Consider the following 16,538-nt stretch of genomic DNA (forward strand, 5'->3'; position numbering starts at 1 on the left):
ACACTGCAGGGAAATCTACATTGATTTTACACACTGGCAAGGAGTGTCAGGATTTGATTAGGTTGCTACAAACTGTTGCCTCTGCTGTAGGCAAATCAGGGTGCAGACAAAGATCCCACAGACTTTTCTCCCCCCATGAATGCAAGTGAATGATGCTTGCAGGTAAGGTACCAGAAGTCATATCCCATGAACAATAAAAAAATATTGATATTATATACTTGCTTAATCAAAAAAAAAGGGGAGGAGGGTTTCATAATTTTAATTTCTACTTAAATACTGATAGTCACCCACCTTCCTTTCTGTAGCAGTGTTCCAGTTCTAGCCGGTGCATGGTTGAAATATCTACAACTTCAATAAGACCAAGAGATCCATCCATACGACCAATTAACAGTAATTCTGGAGCATCTCCTGTCCACGCTGCAGCTGGCCCTTCTTCTGGCCAAACCAGAGCAGATACCCAGTGAGGCTGAAGATCTAATAATCCTTTTCCTCCTAGGAACCAAAAAAGTCTTTTAGAACTACTTCATCTTCATAAAGGAAAGAAAACAACAAAAATACTTTCCATGGGAAAATATCAAAGAGATCCTATTTAGAGCTAGGACATACTACAAATTCATGTAAGTTACAAGACTATGAAGCAATGGTCCACTAATCTATGCAGACACAAAATGCAGCTAACAAAATTACCAGTTAGGATACACAGTTTTGTTAAGGAAGGAAGCTAAGTTCTTCAGTAGTCAGTAAATTAATACTTTTCTTGTGGACTTCTATTAACACAGGCACTGTAACTGGTGATTTGAATGAAGTTTCAGAGATTACAAATGACTAAGTGACTAACAGTCTTCCTCGCAAAGGAGTTCTAAAGGTATTACACTGGATTAGTCAATTGCAGGACAAATGACAGAAAAAATGTAGAGAATCCACTTAAAGATGCTCATAAACTGAACCACAGAATTGGAAAGGGCCTCTCCTGGGTCAGGTTCAGTCCCCTCTATCACAATGCAATCTCATTAATTTATCTAATTAATTCCATAGTATTTCTTCCCCAGTTGTCATTCCTCCTTATAAACATGAGATCACGGTCTTTTGAAGATTAGAAACTTCTGTGAAGTTATTAATGGCAAATTTATTTACATTTTTTCTTGTGTCAACACCATTCGTTTGCTTACATAGCTGCTTTTTCTCCCTGGGCTTCTCCTAGAGTTTATCTTCCCAATGTATTTATTTATAAATGTCTTCCTCCAAGATTCTTTTGTTCAAATAAACAAAATTAGAAGACATGCCACCTAACTGATCACTCTAGCAACCCTTCCCTCCATCTGTTTCAGTCAATTTTCACATTCTCCCTGTTGCACGTAGAAAGGTAATTCTTGGAGACTATAGGAAGACAGTATTTGCAGAAAAATATTGCAAAGAGTGATCAAGCCTCACACCTAAAACCTTCTGATTCAACAAGGACTCAGACGCTGCTCAGTTTTCTACCGAATTAATTGGAAATCATACATCCATTTGTGGTTAGTGCCTTCTCTAATTAAATAGGTTTACAAGACATTGTGGAAGATGGCAGGCATTTAAATTAGAGAGCACACACAGTTAAACGCTTGGGTGAACAAATATTCAGTAACTCAGCAGCTTCCCTAGAAATATGTTGTATCATGAAGTGGGCACAGGTAGTTAAAAGCATACCATTGACTTGCCATATGTTCACCATCTTTTCTGTAGCTCCAGCCAGATACTTGCCGCTGATGCTCCAACAGACAAGAGACAAACTAAGGTCACTGGGAGATCCCAGACTTTCTTCAGAATCACCTTCTCTACAATACAATAAATAATGCAATTAAAAGAGGGCATTTCCTTTACACAGACAGGAAACCATAGAACTCATGAAATACCTCTGTTGAAATCTGGAGTCCTCCTCCCATCACTGCAGATTTACTAAAAATTTTAATAAATTTTTCTGCTCATAGTTCTATATCCTACTACTTCAAAGTACAGAATGAGATGCTAGTTATTTCCACAGTATGAAATTTGAAGTTGGGTTTCAATTAGAAAAATAAGTTCAATTATCTTTATCTATTTATATCTCAAATTTAACATCTTCGGTGAGGGCAAAACTTTCTGGGAAGTCATGAAATGAAACAGAATAGCTTGGACAAAAAAAAATTAAAGAGGTATATCTTGTTCTCAATTCTAGTTTAAACTCTTCCTCCTGTTACTATTTTAAAGTTTGCTTTAGCTAACTGTTAACAGGACCACTGCTTATCTCTAAGGGCTAAAAAAAAAATAATTCTACCTTTAAAGAAGAACTGGCACTTACCCACTGCCATACAGAATACAAATAGAATTGTGTTGCATTTGTATTTAAAGTAATTATTGAGATTGTTAGCAATGAATCCCATGAAAATACTGAATTCTGAATCTACTGTACGGGAAGCATAATTTTCTGCCACAGGAAGATCTCTGTTAAAGGAAGATGCTGCTCTGATTACCATCTTCTGAAGTCAAGCTATGTCATTTCACTTATTCCTCTTAAGGCAGCGTCTAACAGTAGTAAGCAAACAAGAACTAAAACGATGACTAAGAAATCATCATGAAACAACATTCTAGTTCACTATTGTTTCTTCATTCTCCCAAGTCAAACTCACCTAAGCTATACTGACAAATTAGATTTTAATCTTCCCTTTTTCTTTCTTCTTTTTTTGTTCACAACCAAATGATCCAGAACTACTTCCCAGACACTCTCATGAAGAAGAATTATGCTCAGTTCCTGAATCCCAGAAGTCACAAATTCTTTTTTCATGCTTGACTCAAATGACCACGCTATAACCATCATGTTATACATTGGAACTGTCCAATGGAATCCACTGAAGGAACAATAACATCTTTTTTTTATATGACAGTGCCTTAGAGCTTTTACTTTACGCATTTCTCATTATATGAATTAATTAAGAATATTTTTAAACAGCTTTACGTGATCTCTATACCAACTCTTACTACCTTGATATTTAAGCTCTGTTTTCAGTTTTAAGCTATTTAATTTGCTTTGCATACTATAAAGACAACAATAGTCCCAGAGAAAAAATGAGAGAATGTCAGCGCAGGAGACATTGCAAGGTTGGCTTTTTTCATTATCTATCACAATTACACCTTAAATTAAATATCTGACTGTTATAATCAACTTACAGCTTGTTGAGCACACACGTTTGTTGCAATGAATACTGCTTCTTTGTAACATTCCACACTCTTATGGTGCCATCATTTCCACTAGTCGCCAGAAGTCCCTTTTTATTGCACCAAACACATGTCATGACCTACAAATACCAAAGTAATCATGGCAAAACTGGAATTTAAAGCTTAGATATGTTTGTTAACCAATATTAAGCAAACACTAACCAACATGACAGAGCATGAGCTACATTATTGAAATACACTGCAACAATCAAACAAGAGATATTTTTCTACTTTTACAGTAGTGTGTGCTGTAACTAAGCATGCTTAAGGATGCTACACTTTGTTCAGACCCGTCCTCCAGAGGCCATCATTGCACAGAATACCGGACAAACACGTTAACTACTATGACAGAAAAATTAATGCAAATTAACATCTAGTCTAAGAAAAGATTTAGGGTGATTCTGATGACTTCATGAACTGTAACAACACTTTCATGACCCCTTTAATTGAAGCTTCAAAGCAGCTAAGCAATTTTCTGCATCAGAGGTATCCCTCAAGCAATAACTTACTTTATCATAAAAAAATTACTTCTTGTGGGAAATCAATCCAGCCAGTATATTTGTAAAATAATAGTATTTTACTTTTTCTGTATTCTACAAGACAGAGTATTAAAATTCATACCATTTTGGGAGAAACTGTGCTTACCCTGCTCTGATGAGCCTCTAATTTTATGAAGGAACATTTTCGTAAGTCTCCCCCCATATCAGCGAGGGTCTGAGGAACAGTTTGATTATCTCGATCATGTGCTGCAAGAGTTCGCACCAGCTGCTGAGCAGCCCACTGCCTATGTTGTGAAGATAACCTTGAAGAGAGGCAGCAAGCTGCTAGTGCGTTAGCCAGCTCCAGAGGGCCTACAGCAGAAGGATCATAGGAAGGATGGGCATACAAATGGGCAATTAAACCTGCTTAAACAAAACAATGAGATGATGCCCAGATGAGTACCAAACAGAACTACACAGATGAACACAGCATTAGCCATAATTTCCAGAAAGAGATTAACGAACATCTTATAAGAACGAGTTGCTATCATATTAACGATTAGAAAAAACACTGTTCTGATACAAATAAAAAAAATAACCCCCTTTAAAATGTCACAAAACCCCCTTAAGAATAGAATTACAAATAGCCTTATTCCCACCATATGGAAGATGGCTGTTCAAAGAGCAAGTGCTTTCTGAACAGGAAGATGCCTCCTCTGACAGAGAGAAGCTGCTGTCACTGCTATGTCCTTCCCTCCCTTTAACACAGCAACAGCCTGGTCTTGAGGTACAGCAGGTGCCTTTTGGCTTCCTGGCCTCTCACAGCAGAGGCAGCACACCTCTCTGCATCAGACACAGAACGGACTTAGGTGGCAGTAATCAACTGTTACTCCCCTTAATTTCATTAGGTGGCACAAGCAAGTCTGAATGTCTTAGCCATACGGCTTTGAATACACACATGTTCAGATTTTTTTCAAGTGACAAAAGATGCAATTAAGTAATAAGATCATATTTCTAAGTAAAATGTGGGTACTAAACTGTAAGACTACTTTGATTAAACCACGTTTTGTACATTTTTGGGAGTATTTATTTATACATTATTCTAGCAAGTCTCTCCTTAAATATAAATGAGGAATTGAAGATTCAACAATTAACATTTAAAAACAAAGCTGTCATACCTTTCTTTTCAATTTCTGCTTTATCATAGTTTGGCCTCAGTTTGGCCCCTTTGTCTGCCAACAATGCTACAAGCGCTTGAGTAACCACAAAATTCGGAGATGTGACAAGTTTGTTTTCTTCTGCAATTCCTCTTAAAAAACTTGGCAAAAATTTTCGCTGAATTGGATCATCAACTGTTGTCAAGTTTACACCAGTTGCTGCAGAAATCAAATTCTATAAATAAATAATTAAAAACAATGAATAATCAGAACAAACAAAAATCAATTTTAGAAAACATCTTTAGTTGAACAAATGATGTAGTTTTAAAGATTTTTTTTTTTTCTTCAGAAATTCTCATTTCCCAACCACTTCTATTTTAACAGGCAAAGATCATGTATCAAGTAACCAAGAATACCAGCAAGAACTAAGGAGCTTATAGAAGAACTTTTTATAAAGTTATATACCTGGTAGTAGGATAAAAGCCAATAACACGTAATAAAATCCATCATCCCACCCAACGCTCATATTTCTCCAATTATATTTCCAACTCAGAACAACAAAACAATTAATTACTCTGATTGCTTAGAAGTTTCCTGATACATATGATATCCTGCTGCATGTTCACAGCTGTAGATCATCTAAGTATAAACAATCTGGGCTCCACACAGAGTTGACTCAAAAAAACAAAAACTTTAACAGAAAAACCCTATCAATACAAAAAGCACATCCATTTTTCTCCGCCTGAAAAGAGTACTCAGCTAAAAAATGTAGAATTAATTGCTTTTTACTAACAATAAAGCATACCCTTGTGCAAAGCCATAAACAAGAACTCTAAGTAGATCCTCAAACTGAGGGCAGTCTCACCACAGTTCAGAAGATAAACGCACACATTAGCAATAGGTACAAAATGGATTGTTTCACCTCACATACAAGTAGTTTACTATAAATATTTATGCTGAAATAAGTCCTACCTGTGTACACAACTGTACCAGCAGTTTTGCAGCACTAGGAGTGTTTGACGCCAAACAGCCTACTGCTGTACTCAGATAGGCAAGACAAGATATAGGCTTGCTTGTTTTGCTGTGTATTCCTCTAGATCGCTCTGTTGAACTTGACACAGTGGACGGACTTGTGGAGAGGCCTGCTCTCCCTGCTGCAGCGAGACACATTAAACGAACCAAAGTTCTGATATCCGTTAACCCCAAGGATTCCAGACCAGCTGCCAGGCTACAACTGGAACCACTGAAAAACAAATATAAATGCTCTTGGTTTTGTTAGTACATTTTAAAAGACAGTTTAATCGTTTGGATAAAACTATTCCCAAACTATTAGTGAACGCTGCCTGTTCAGTTAGCTGGACATTGTTACCATGCAGGGGGAAGGGGAAGAAAGAGAAATGAAGCTGCAGTCCCCTCCACTCCTTTTCGTCTAAGATGAAGGCAAAAACACATTATAGACTTGCCCTAGCAAAAATCCATCAGTTTACCTGGAATCACTCATAAACAATTAGATGGATAATTCATGCTTAAGAGTTATGCTATGACAACAGGCATATGTACATGTCAGATCTCTGTGATGCCTTCATAGTTGCAGAGGTAGTTTGTACAAAGCCAGTTTTTAAATCCTCATACCTCATCAACTCCTGCACTTCATCTTCTTTCCTCTAATGTTTACCTCAAGCTCTAACACTTGCCTTGAACAAAAAGTCACTGACAAACACAGCATCTTTATGTTCTGGATCGCTGATACTACTGAAGTCCACTTTCCATGTAAGATGTAGAAATTTCTTTCATAAAGTTTGAAGATAGGGTTCAAAAGAACAAAATCAACAGAACTCGTTCTCTTAATAGAATCATAGAATCATTCAGGTTGGCAAAGACCTTTGAGATCATTGAGTCCAACCATCAACCCTACTCTACCAAGTACACCCTTAAACCATATCGCCAAGCACAACATCTAAACCACCTTTAAACACATTAAGGGACGGTGACTCCACCACCTCCCTGGGCAGCCTATTCCAATGTCTGATAACCCTTTCAGTGAAAAAATTTTTCCTAATGTCAAGCCTATACCTACCCTGATGCAGCTTGAGTCTGTTCCCTCTTGTTCTATCATGAATTACCTGTGAGAAGAGACCAGCACTTAACCTCTCTACATAGTCCTCTCAGGTAGTTGTAGAGAGCAATAAGGTCTCCCCTCAGCATCTTTTTCTTAAGACTAAATGGTCCCACTTCCCTCAGCCGCTCTTCATAAGACTTACTCTCTAGGCCTTTCACCATGTGTGTTGCCCTTCTCTGCGCTCTCTCCAGCACCTCAATGTCTTTCTTGTATTGAGCTGCCCAAAACTGAACACAGTACTCGAGGTGTGGCCTCACCAATGCCGAGTACAGGGGGACGATCACCTCCCTACTCCTGCTGGCCACACTATTCCTAATACAAGCCAGGATGCTATTGGCTTTTTTGGCCACCTGAGCACACTGCTGACTCATATTCAGACGCTTGTCAATCAGCACCCCCAGGTCCTTTCCTGCCGGGCAGCTTTCCAGCCACTCTGCCCCAAGCCTGTAGCGCTAAGTGGGGTTGTTGTGACCCAAGTGCAGGACCCGGCACTTGGCCTTGTTGAAGCTCATACACTTGGCCTCGGCCCATCAATCCAGCCTGTCCAGGTCCCTCTGCAGAGCCTTCCTGCCCTTGAGCAGATCAACACTCCCACCTAACTTGGTGTCGTCTGCAAACTTACTAAGAGTGCATTCTATCCCTTCGTCCAGATCATTGATAAATAAGTTAAACAGAAGTGGCCCTAGTACTGAACCCTAGTATGATGTAAGTACATAAAACGAAAATCGCTTACCAATAGCTTAAAACTGCATCCCTATCAAACATAACTTGATAGCTGCTTGCAAATGAAAGGTGGAAGCGTTGCCAAGGATGTCACAAACCTGACAGACAGAAGTGAGAGTGCTCTCATAACCATAGTTCTTGCGAGGAGGACTTGGGCAGCAGCTGTCACTCTTCTTAGAGCCATAACACGGTCATGTGGATTTACTAGGGCAGCTGCTTGTTCTCCTAAGGTTATCCTGCCAGAAGAACTTTTTTCTATAGAGCCGTGACAGCCTTGGAAGTAATGATGATTTGTGTCAAGTGTGTGAAGAAAAACAAAACATTATCATATAGTAATAAATGCAGAAACAAATTTGACCTAAATGTGCAAATTATTCACTATTTGTTCAACATTTCATACATACATAACTATAGTGATAATGACTGAGAGGAAAATACACTCCTGAAATACACTCCATAATTTAATTAATTCTTATTTTCAAAGACAGATGAGCACAACTTGACAATACTCAAGTTAATGTTAATTCCTCTGTTTCCCTTTTCCACAGAGGGGACTACAAACTCAAATAGTGATCCTGCATTTCAACAAGCTGGTCAGTAAGTCCCAACTGAAATCCATGAATCCATCTTTGAGTTCTGCAAAACATGCAGAATACAATACAAGGCATCCATTGAAGGACTATGGTCACAGTTTTATTACTAAATCAAAGCTTCAAGCGTTCTGCCAACATAAATGCCTTGCACTCCTCTCTCCAACTCTCCTATAATAAAAAGACAATTTAGAGCCTGTCTTCACTTCTTCATGGTGGGAGGCAGGAAAGTCTGTCAAAATATTTCTGCATTGCCCCTGTAAAAATCACACCAAAGGGGAGGTATCTGTTCTTTGAATGAAACTCATTTCAAATTTACCTATTTGCATCAATGTTTCTTCCATACTGTTGGTGGCTGTCACCATTGCAACGGAAGCACCCAGAGGGTCACTGTCAGGGAACTGTACAGGTTCAGGTACAATGCGTCGATCATTTAACCCCAGAGGTCCAGCCAGTAATTCAAACTCCTCTTCTCCTGTAAGCTTTTCATCTTCGTCTACATCTAACATATCCCAGTCTTCTAGAATTGAAGAAATATAATTAGACTTGGTTACAAAAGCTGAAATATTAAACAATTTCAATTAATTAAAAAAGTAATACAGGGTACAGAATGTGGATTGTAACCTGTAACACAGGAGTCTTAAAAACTCATCTTCTGATGCTGACATAGACACAACATAAATCAGAAAAACAAAATCCCGCTTTTGCCCCTCTCCATTAAATTTGATCTTTATTTCTACTGCAGAGAAGGTTCATGGAAGATTCTCTGAGGTATCAAACTAGATGTTTTTATAAAACACAGAAATAAGAGGTCATCATATCTAGTACAAGACAACTTCAAAACCTGGAATATCATAAAAAGGGCAGATATTCAATTGTGCTTTAGATTATGATAACAGGTGCATATTCTAAAGGACTGAACAGTAAAGACAGATATGAGAAATTTCTGGTCTTCATATTCATCAAAAAAAGTATGCATGAGTCCTTCAGTAATAACTGTACACCCATGCTTTTGCTTTTCCTTCGCAGGGGTAGGTGGGTGGCAAGAGAGAAAGTACTATAATTGCAATTCAGTTATGCATTCCATTCACTTCCCAACCATTTACACAGAAGTCCGTTTATATTTATGGATCCTCCTGCTCTATCTCCTCCCCATACAGTAGAAACCGAACACGTTTTATTTATTGGAAGACAGACTTGCCGTTAAGTTCTGGAGCGCTCCTTCAGTCTTAAATAAACAAACGTGGCAAATCATACAACTGCAATAATAGAAGCTACAGAAAGGCTCAAAATCAAAGAATCATCTGGGAAAGGTTTTCTACAGTCACTAGAAATAATCTGTTTAAAGTGAAAGCCATCCTCAGTACATGGTACTTCTCACAGTACATCCTTAGTACAAAGGTAGAAGAAGTAACAATAAGCCTAATGGCAGATGTTTGAGACTTATGCTAACTAACTTCTGCTACAAAGGCAGCTGAAGAAATGTATTTCAACATAAGGCTTTGTACGTGCAGTTCTGGATTATAACACCTACCTACAATACCGTATCATCCAAAGTTAGGTATTTGCCATTTCAGCTACTTGGATAAAAGATATGGAAAAAAAAGTCACTGATTTTTTTCCCCATTTAAACTAAAAAAAAAAAAAAAAAAAAAAAAATTGAAACACTACATCTAGCCTGAAGAAGATTTTAAAGTATACCTTCATGTCCAGTTTCATGACAGGTTTATTTGCATGGAAGTACTTTTTATGGAAAAATAAAACACTGTGCACGTGCAAAGTACTTAGTATCTTCAGCAACTTAAAAACATACCTTCATAGACACTGTCTTGTTTACCTATTAAATCAGGAGCCTGGCCTTTGTACCTGTATGAAAAAATAACAAAGAAAATAACTGAATGGCTCTAATATTTTACATATATGCATAATAATTTTAAAATTGGTTTACTATTAATTTACTTTACTGTTAGGTCAATATGCATATGATTTCTGGAAACAGCTAATAACAGAGAAAGAAATGTAAGGGTTTCTGAAAGCATCTGTGGAGGGGGGAAGCATTTTGCAGTTCTAATGTGAGAAAGGCCTATAAAAAAAATACTGGTATTGTCAGACAAAATTGAAAAAGCAAGTTCTCAAAAGTCAACAAGAGTAAGCAACATCCCAAGAAGTAATTCCTTGTTGTTCATTTCAAAATCAGAATTATCATGACAACTTTTTTTCTAAATATGCATTTGTTGAATACAGAGAACGATTTTAAGCCTCAGTTAAAACAAAGACAAATTCTGCTAAGAATTTTGATTTCTTCAAACAAAGTCTTAAAATGCTGATGCTAGCAAACATCCTTTCTTTACACAGAGTATTCCACTATCTTGTATTTCTGTACCTTTCAGAAGTTGACGTTTTAGATTTACTCTTCAGGGTCAAGTATTTCTCTCTGCAGATGCCACACAACAAATAGTAAGGATTTCCGCTTCCACATTCACCACCAAACCATCCATCTACATAAGAACCATTGCTACGATAGCCCTGGCGATTTGCACTTCGACCACAGCCAGGGTGGTTTCTTTTCATGTGTTGATTGAAGCTGACAACACTGGATTCACACAGTTCACAAACCACTACTTCTTCTCTGTCTTCAGTTTCACAAACATGCTGCAGAGTAAGATTTTCACATTATTTGTACAGAATAAATATCTTCATATTAGACGTAAAATATAGCAATATTCTTAGGTGGATGTTCCTGCGCCTTTCTGTTACACACAGAGTGATAATTACATGGTCATCTTGCACAAAAACAAAGCAGAAATAGACAATTTATGATATAATGAAGAGCAGACCATCTCAGAATACGAAAAACATTCGGAAGCAAAGTTTCAGAGGATGAGATTTTCCTATTTAAGTTCAGATCTGACTCAAAATTCTTGACAGCGTAACTTTTCACATATAACACATATACTTCACATTCATTGCTGTCTTTAAGTTACCTGGTTCTCCTCAGAACTTGGCTGAGATTATATCCAACAAAGAAAAAATAATTCCGTTTTTTTCAATTGGATTTTACATTTACCGAGCAACAATAATTATAATTTGTGTCAATAAATTCTGAGGTTTTGTCGGAATATAAATTTCATTTTTCTATAATTACATTTCTATCCTAAGTCAGTAATCTCATTGTGATGTTCCAGTGAAACAAGCTCTGAAAAATTCAACACGCTCACTGAAACTTGTTTCTGTATCAGTCAGGTAACATCATAATTAGGAGACAAAAAGCTTAGTGTTGTGGGTTCATTGTCTAATTTGACATAGATAATCTAAAGATTAACAAGCTGCTGTTGTTACATTTTGTTTCCACCTCAAATGTATTTTTATTGGGCTATACAACAACTGAGTGAGGACTGTTACCATATCCTTCCTAGAGAATGAAATGCATGACACAACTAAATTAAGAAAAACTGATTTAAGTGCAAATTATGTTGCTACAGATCAGATGTTGTTCTTGTTATTATTATTATTATTACTATTACTACTACAACAACAACAAACATTCATAACTGTGTGTGTTATCTCATACAGCTAAGCAATATGGAACACCCACTTGATTTCTAAATGATATTATCAAAACAACAACTATACTAGTTCTGTTCTCATCTTTCTGGGGAGGGAGAAGAAAAACTATGTGCATGTAGCAGTGCAGAGCAAAAAAACAGAAGAAAGCACTATTCTTAATCCAAAAGTGAAGCTAGAGAATACAAGCAGCATTGCTGACATTTAGTTAGATATTTTCAAACAGGGTATAAGCATATGCATGTTACTTCAAGTTTAAAAACATGAACATGCAAAAAGCAGTAAGTTAAAGCAGCCCCCGCTGCAGTCACACACACCCAGGTAGGCCAATCCAGTACCTCTGGGATCCACATTCCCAGAATATCATTATCACTAGCCAGGTCTTGCCCAAACATAGCTTCCATTGCTTCATCATCAAGGTCAATTTCCAACTCCTCATCCAAGTTGAAGTCATAAAGCGCCCCTGGATCTTGCTGCAAAGATATCCCTTCTCTTCGACTCTGATTCCTGTGGGCCTGTACAGAGCGGAATAATCCCGCTCAAGTGGGGAAAAAAAAAAAGGAAAGTAGTACTTTAATTTTGCTCTTTTGCATGTAAGAAATATGCCTGTATTTTCAACTTCCTTTTGCTTTGTTTTTTAAGTCTTCTGTTAAACATAATCTACTTCTTAGCACATAAAACACCTAAGTTAAATATACACTGATACACATACATGGAGTTTTGTAACTTTCATGCTGAGTACCAATGCCCCTCATCTTCATTTACCAGATAAGCAAAGACCTTGGAAGTCTTTCAGCATACTTACCAGCACGTGCTAGCAATGTTCGGGCAGCTAAATCAAATTTGTGCCTTCTCGTTACAGCTGACCGACTTCTAGAAGGAAGTCCACTTGCAGAAGCTGCATTATCCACGTGATCCATATTATCAGGGCTACAAGAATTTGTAATTCACAAGTAAATCAAACCAAGTTTTAAACAGCCACATACAGTAAGTAAGGAAAAATACTAAGATCATATTTACTGGCATTTTTTTCTTTCTTTCTTTCAAGGAAGGGAACAAGGATTATTTGGAATTCAAGAATTTTCAGTTCCACTGCAGCACATATTTACTGTCTTTTTGACTGTGAGATTTACCTCAAACAAATTACATCAGCAACGTCAACACCTATTTGATGCTTCCATAGTGCCTAAGCATGGCAGAAATTTTGGGAGAGCACCCATTTTATCATGTCAAGGTTAACTACAGCTCAAACTAGGTTTCTTCTCCTTTTTAAAAGAAATAAAATCAACACTTCCACTGTCGCTGCCTCAGTCATTCCCCCTTTTGCCCAAAATCTTTTGAAAAACCTGAATTTAAGTTACTTAATAACACTTGTTGCTTAGTTTATTTCTCCCAACTGAAATCTGTGAGTCGTACATGAAATAACAGTTTAGCTGGGACAAAGTAACAGAAGGAAACCTAAAAAACTCAGTAGGATCAAGGAATCTGAACGAGTGTTCTCAAAATACATCTTGTAATTGTCATCCTCCCTATTAACAAAAAAGCTGGTATGATTCCTAATAGGTGTTACTTAAAAATATAACCACTACTTTTAGGATTAAAAAGAAAAAAAAAAAACCACCACCAAAAAAACCCCAACCATCTTTCCTCCTTGTTTAATCAATAGCTTAGGTCTAAGGTTGTGAAGGTGACTGAGAATGTAAACTTCAATTCAGTTTCACCCTCTCTGGTCAAACTAAGAATTAATTTAAAAGAAAAAATGTAGAAAAATATGTGTTCATGAATACACTGAAGAAAAACACTCCAGTGAAATTTTGCTTTATTATGAGGTCTTATAGGTGAAATTATATGCCCTCATTTTTTTTGTTCCTCCTTTCTCTTTTTTTTTTGAAGGAAGGATGCTCAGTTACATTATTCCCCAGTTCTGTGCACAAACAGTACTGGAAAATAAATGCACCATGTACACCTAATTTAATCGCATCTTTGATTTTACTTATGTGCTAACAGAAGCCAAAAGCGGCATTACAAAGTGATGTTCTGTCAGCAACAACAAACTTGGGAGATTTTCGGTTTCAGCAACAGATTACAAGGAATTAGAAGAAAACTGCGTTTTACCTTTCACTAAAGCCTTCCTCCATTTCAGTGGCATCAGCAGAAGGGATATCACCTGGTGACTGCAAATAACAATGATCACCAGATTTTCCACCACTTCCAGAGACTATTGTCCCATGTCGTGAATCTGCAGTCCCTTCTGACTGGGGCTCCTCATCATCTTCATTTCCAGGGTGCTCTATCATCCACATGGCCAGCACTGTGATATTCTGGGCATCTGCTTCTCCTCTGGCACCTGAAAGCAGGAAAATTACACTTTAGAATTGTATTATGTGAAAAACTCAAATTTTTCCCCATAAATGGTTATAGAACTTAAACATTAAGTATTCCATTGGAAAAAAGTGTTTCAAGTTTAGCTAATTTTTCAGTTTAAACTGATATTATAGGTATAGATTACCTGTAGCTTCCATAGCTTTTGCAATTTGCCTGAGGGAGAACCCCATTTCTAACAATGGAACAGCAATGGCAGGAGGAGGAGGGGATGTTGAAAGTCGGCTGCTTGGATCAGACAAAGCTTAAAAGATAGAAAACATTAAATGTAAAGTGCATAAATCTTTCTTTAGTGTTACTTCACCAGACCTTACTTTGATATATTAGCTTCAAACAAGGGAGTAACGGCTCTTAACTTTCCTCTCTACTATTTTCCACAAAGTAAGATACTTTCTCTAATGAAACCTGATGGCCTTCATTCTTATTGGTAACACACATACTATGCAAGCCTCTGATTAATCAAGTCTGATACTGATGATATTCAAAGAGTTATTTTTTTTAAGATATTTCTAAGAAGTTTATTTCCATTTAGAACTGTATCAAATTACATATTTGATTTATATTTAGGTAGACTAGATAAAGTTGTCCAAATCATCAAGTTTCCCAAATGTTATCAGATCACACCAATACACATTCCTCTTAAGGTACAGAAAGAGATCTCAACCAAGCTGATGACATATCTGGAAAATCTTTTCACAGATGATAGCTATATTTCTGTGCAGAGTGTCCTTCAAGGGACTCCAAAAAGGTCAGTTACTACCCAAAAAACACACAGTTTCCCTATCATTTGCCGTAAAAGTGAGGTCTGATCAATGAAAGCATCTTGAATGAATGTACTAACAAACACTGCTGTGAAGACAGTATCATGACTAGAAGCAAGTCATCTCGTTAAAAAAAAAAAAAAGAAAAAAGAAAAGAGATGCGAAACTGAGCAGACAAGTTGCTATGTAACAAATGAAACAGCTAACACAGCACGGAACAGCTAAAAGACCCAACTAACAGCATGGATGTCAGAGCAAGAATAAACAATTGTATCAGTCCAGAGTTTTAAAACATGGGCTTTGTTTCTCAGCACCAAGTATGAAATCTGGAGAATATACATTAAGTCAGTCTCTTCAATTCATTTAATACAAAACACGCTCATATGGACATGTGGTTTTTTGTTCAGTATTATCTCCTCTGCGTCACTATACTCAGACGATTCTCACACAACAATTTGCGCAGCCTCCCTCTCTGTACATACACTGGAATAGAGCAAGTTTCTGTTTTAAGTAGTATGGTGCAGGCAGTAATATGACTTCTATGAACAGAAGCCTCCCATTGCCTTCACGCAATTCCAGACAAAGCATGAGGAGCCCATGGAGGCTGGACAGCCCTTTCTATCTCATTAAACAAGATCAGCTGGAAGGAGCTATACTGGTGTACATATCATAAAATACACCAATTCTGTTTTCTGTGTGGTGTATGATCTAAGAAAAGGTAGAAAATCAGTGCTCTAAACAGTAGCACACAACCAAGGAAACAAGCCCAAATCAGAATAACCGTTTGAAGTAATTACCAATGATACTGCATTCTCGATTTACACATGCAGTCTGTAATCTATTCCACATCTTTTAAAAACTAATTTAATTTGCTTGATAAAGTCTACAGCTAGGCAATCTACAGCTTTTTGTCCTAAGATAGTCATTAAAAGGTTTTCAACAATGCTTTGCATGTTAGGTTGCATTCAAAAGAAATCCTGTTGGTTTTCAATGTCTAAAAACTGTGAATTTACTCATTTGTCCACACTTCTATCTATATTGACTACAAGTTTACCTGTACGATTGGCAGGCCTTGCAGACTGGGAATCAGGAGAAGTCAAACTTTGCCTTCTTCCAACTTCATCTGAAGGAGATGTTGGTAAAGAAGATATTGGAGGAGTCTGAGCACGTCGTGCTGGAAGTACAGTTGTAGTAGGATAACTGGAGAACATTTGCCTTTAAAAAAGAACAATATACATTTATATTAGAAAGAGCTATGCTGAAAAAGGTCTGACACAAGAAATACACCAAATTAGAGTGCACTTGGCAAGTCATACTTTACAGCAATTGAATTTTGTAAGGGTAAGGCACAATACATACCTCGGAGCAGGCAGATAAACCCTGTCGGAACAGCTCATTCCTACCACCTTTGCCTGCAAAGCTAAATTCTAGGTATGCACCTAAAAGAAAACCTCTCACAGACCAAGAGCTGTCGTAGGAGATAAGAGAGAAGTAAACACTCTTCCCCGCTTTGTTCTGAACTCAGCCTGACT

At 37.3% G+C, this 16,538-nt stretch overlaps 1 protein-coding gene across 5 annotated transcripts in view; it reads right to left on the reverse strand.

Annotated features, from left to right (window-relative positions):
• Positions 1-16,538, reverse strand: part of HERC1 (HECT and RLD domain containing E3 ubiquitin protein ligase family member 1) — an 83,755-nt gene that overhangs the window by 18,899 nt on the left and 48,318 nt on the right. For 2 of the 5 annotated variants that reach the window (XM_086471522.1, XM_086471523.1), the window contains exons 39-53: positions 16,061-16,221; positions 14,373-14,489; positions 13,979-14,210; positions 12,669-12,793; positions 12,181-12,401; positions 10,683-10,951; positions 10,113-10,165; positions 8,619-8,819; positions 7,808-7,982; positions 5,840-6,110; positions 4,889-5,102; positions 3,877-4,133; positions 3,184-3,311; positions 1,687-1,814; positions 292-492 (exon numbers count right to left, since the gene is read on the reverse strand). In XM_086471522.1, the coding sequence (XP_086327648.1) occupies positions 292-492; positions 1,687-1,814; positions 3,184-3,311; positions 3,877-4,133; positions 4,889-5,102; positions 5,840-6,110; positions 7,808-7,982; positions 8,619-8,819; positions 10,113-10,165; positions 10,683-10,951; positions 12,181-12,401; positions 12,669-12,793; positions 13,979-14,210; positions 14,373-14,489; positions 16,061-16,221 (2,753 nt within the window). Of the gene's footprint in view, positions 1-291; positions 493-1,686; positions 1,815-3,183; positions 3,312-3,876; positions 4,137-4,888; positions 5,103-5,839; positions 6,111-7,807; positions 7,983-8,618; positions 8,820-10,112; positions 10,166-10,682; positions 10,952-12,180; positions 12,402-12,668; positions 12,794-13,978; positions 14,211-14,372; positions 14,490-16,060; positions 16,222-16,538 lie in introns of all 5 variants that reach the window. The other 3 variants (XM_086471525.1, XM_009952760.2, XM_086471524.1) reach the window with 3 other exon arrangements.

This window comes from Leptosomus discolor, chromosome 11 (genome assembly GCF_034619465.1).
Source record: "Leptosomus discolor isolate bLepDis1 chromosome 11, bLepDis1.hap2, whole genome shotgun sequence".
In the NCBI taxonomy this organism is placed as follows: domain Eukaryota; kingdom Metazoa; phylum Chordata; class Aves; order Leptosomiformes; family Leptosomidae; genus Leptosomus; species Leptosomus discolor.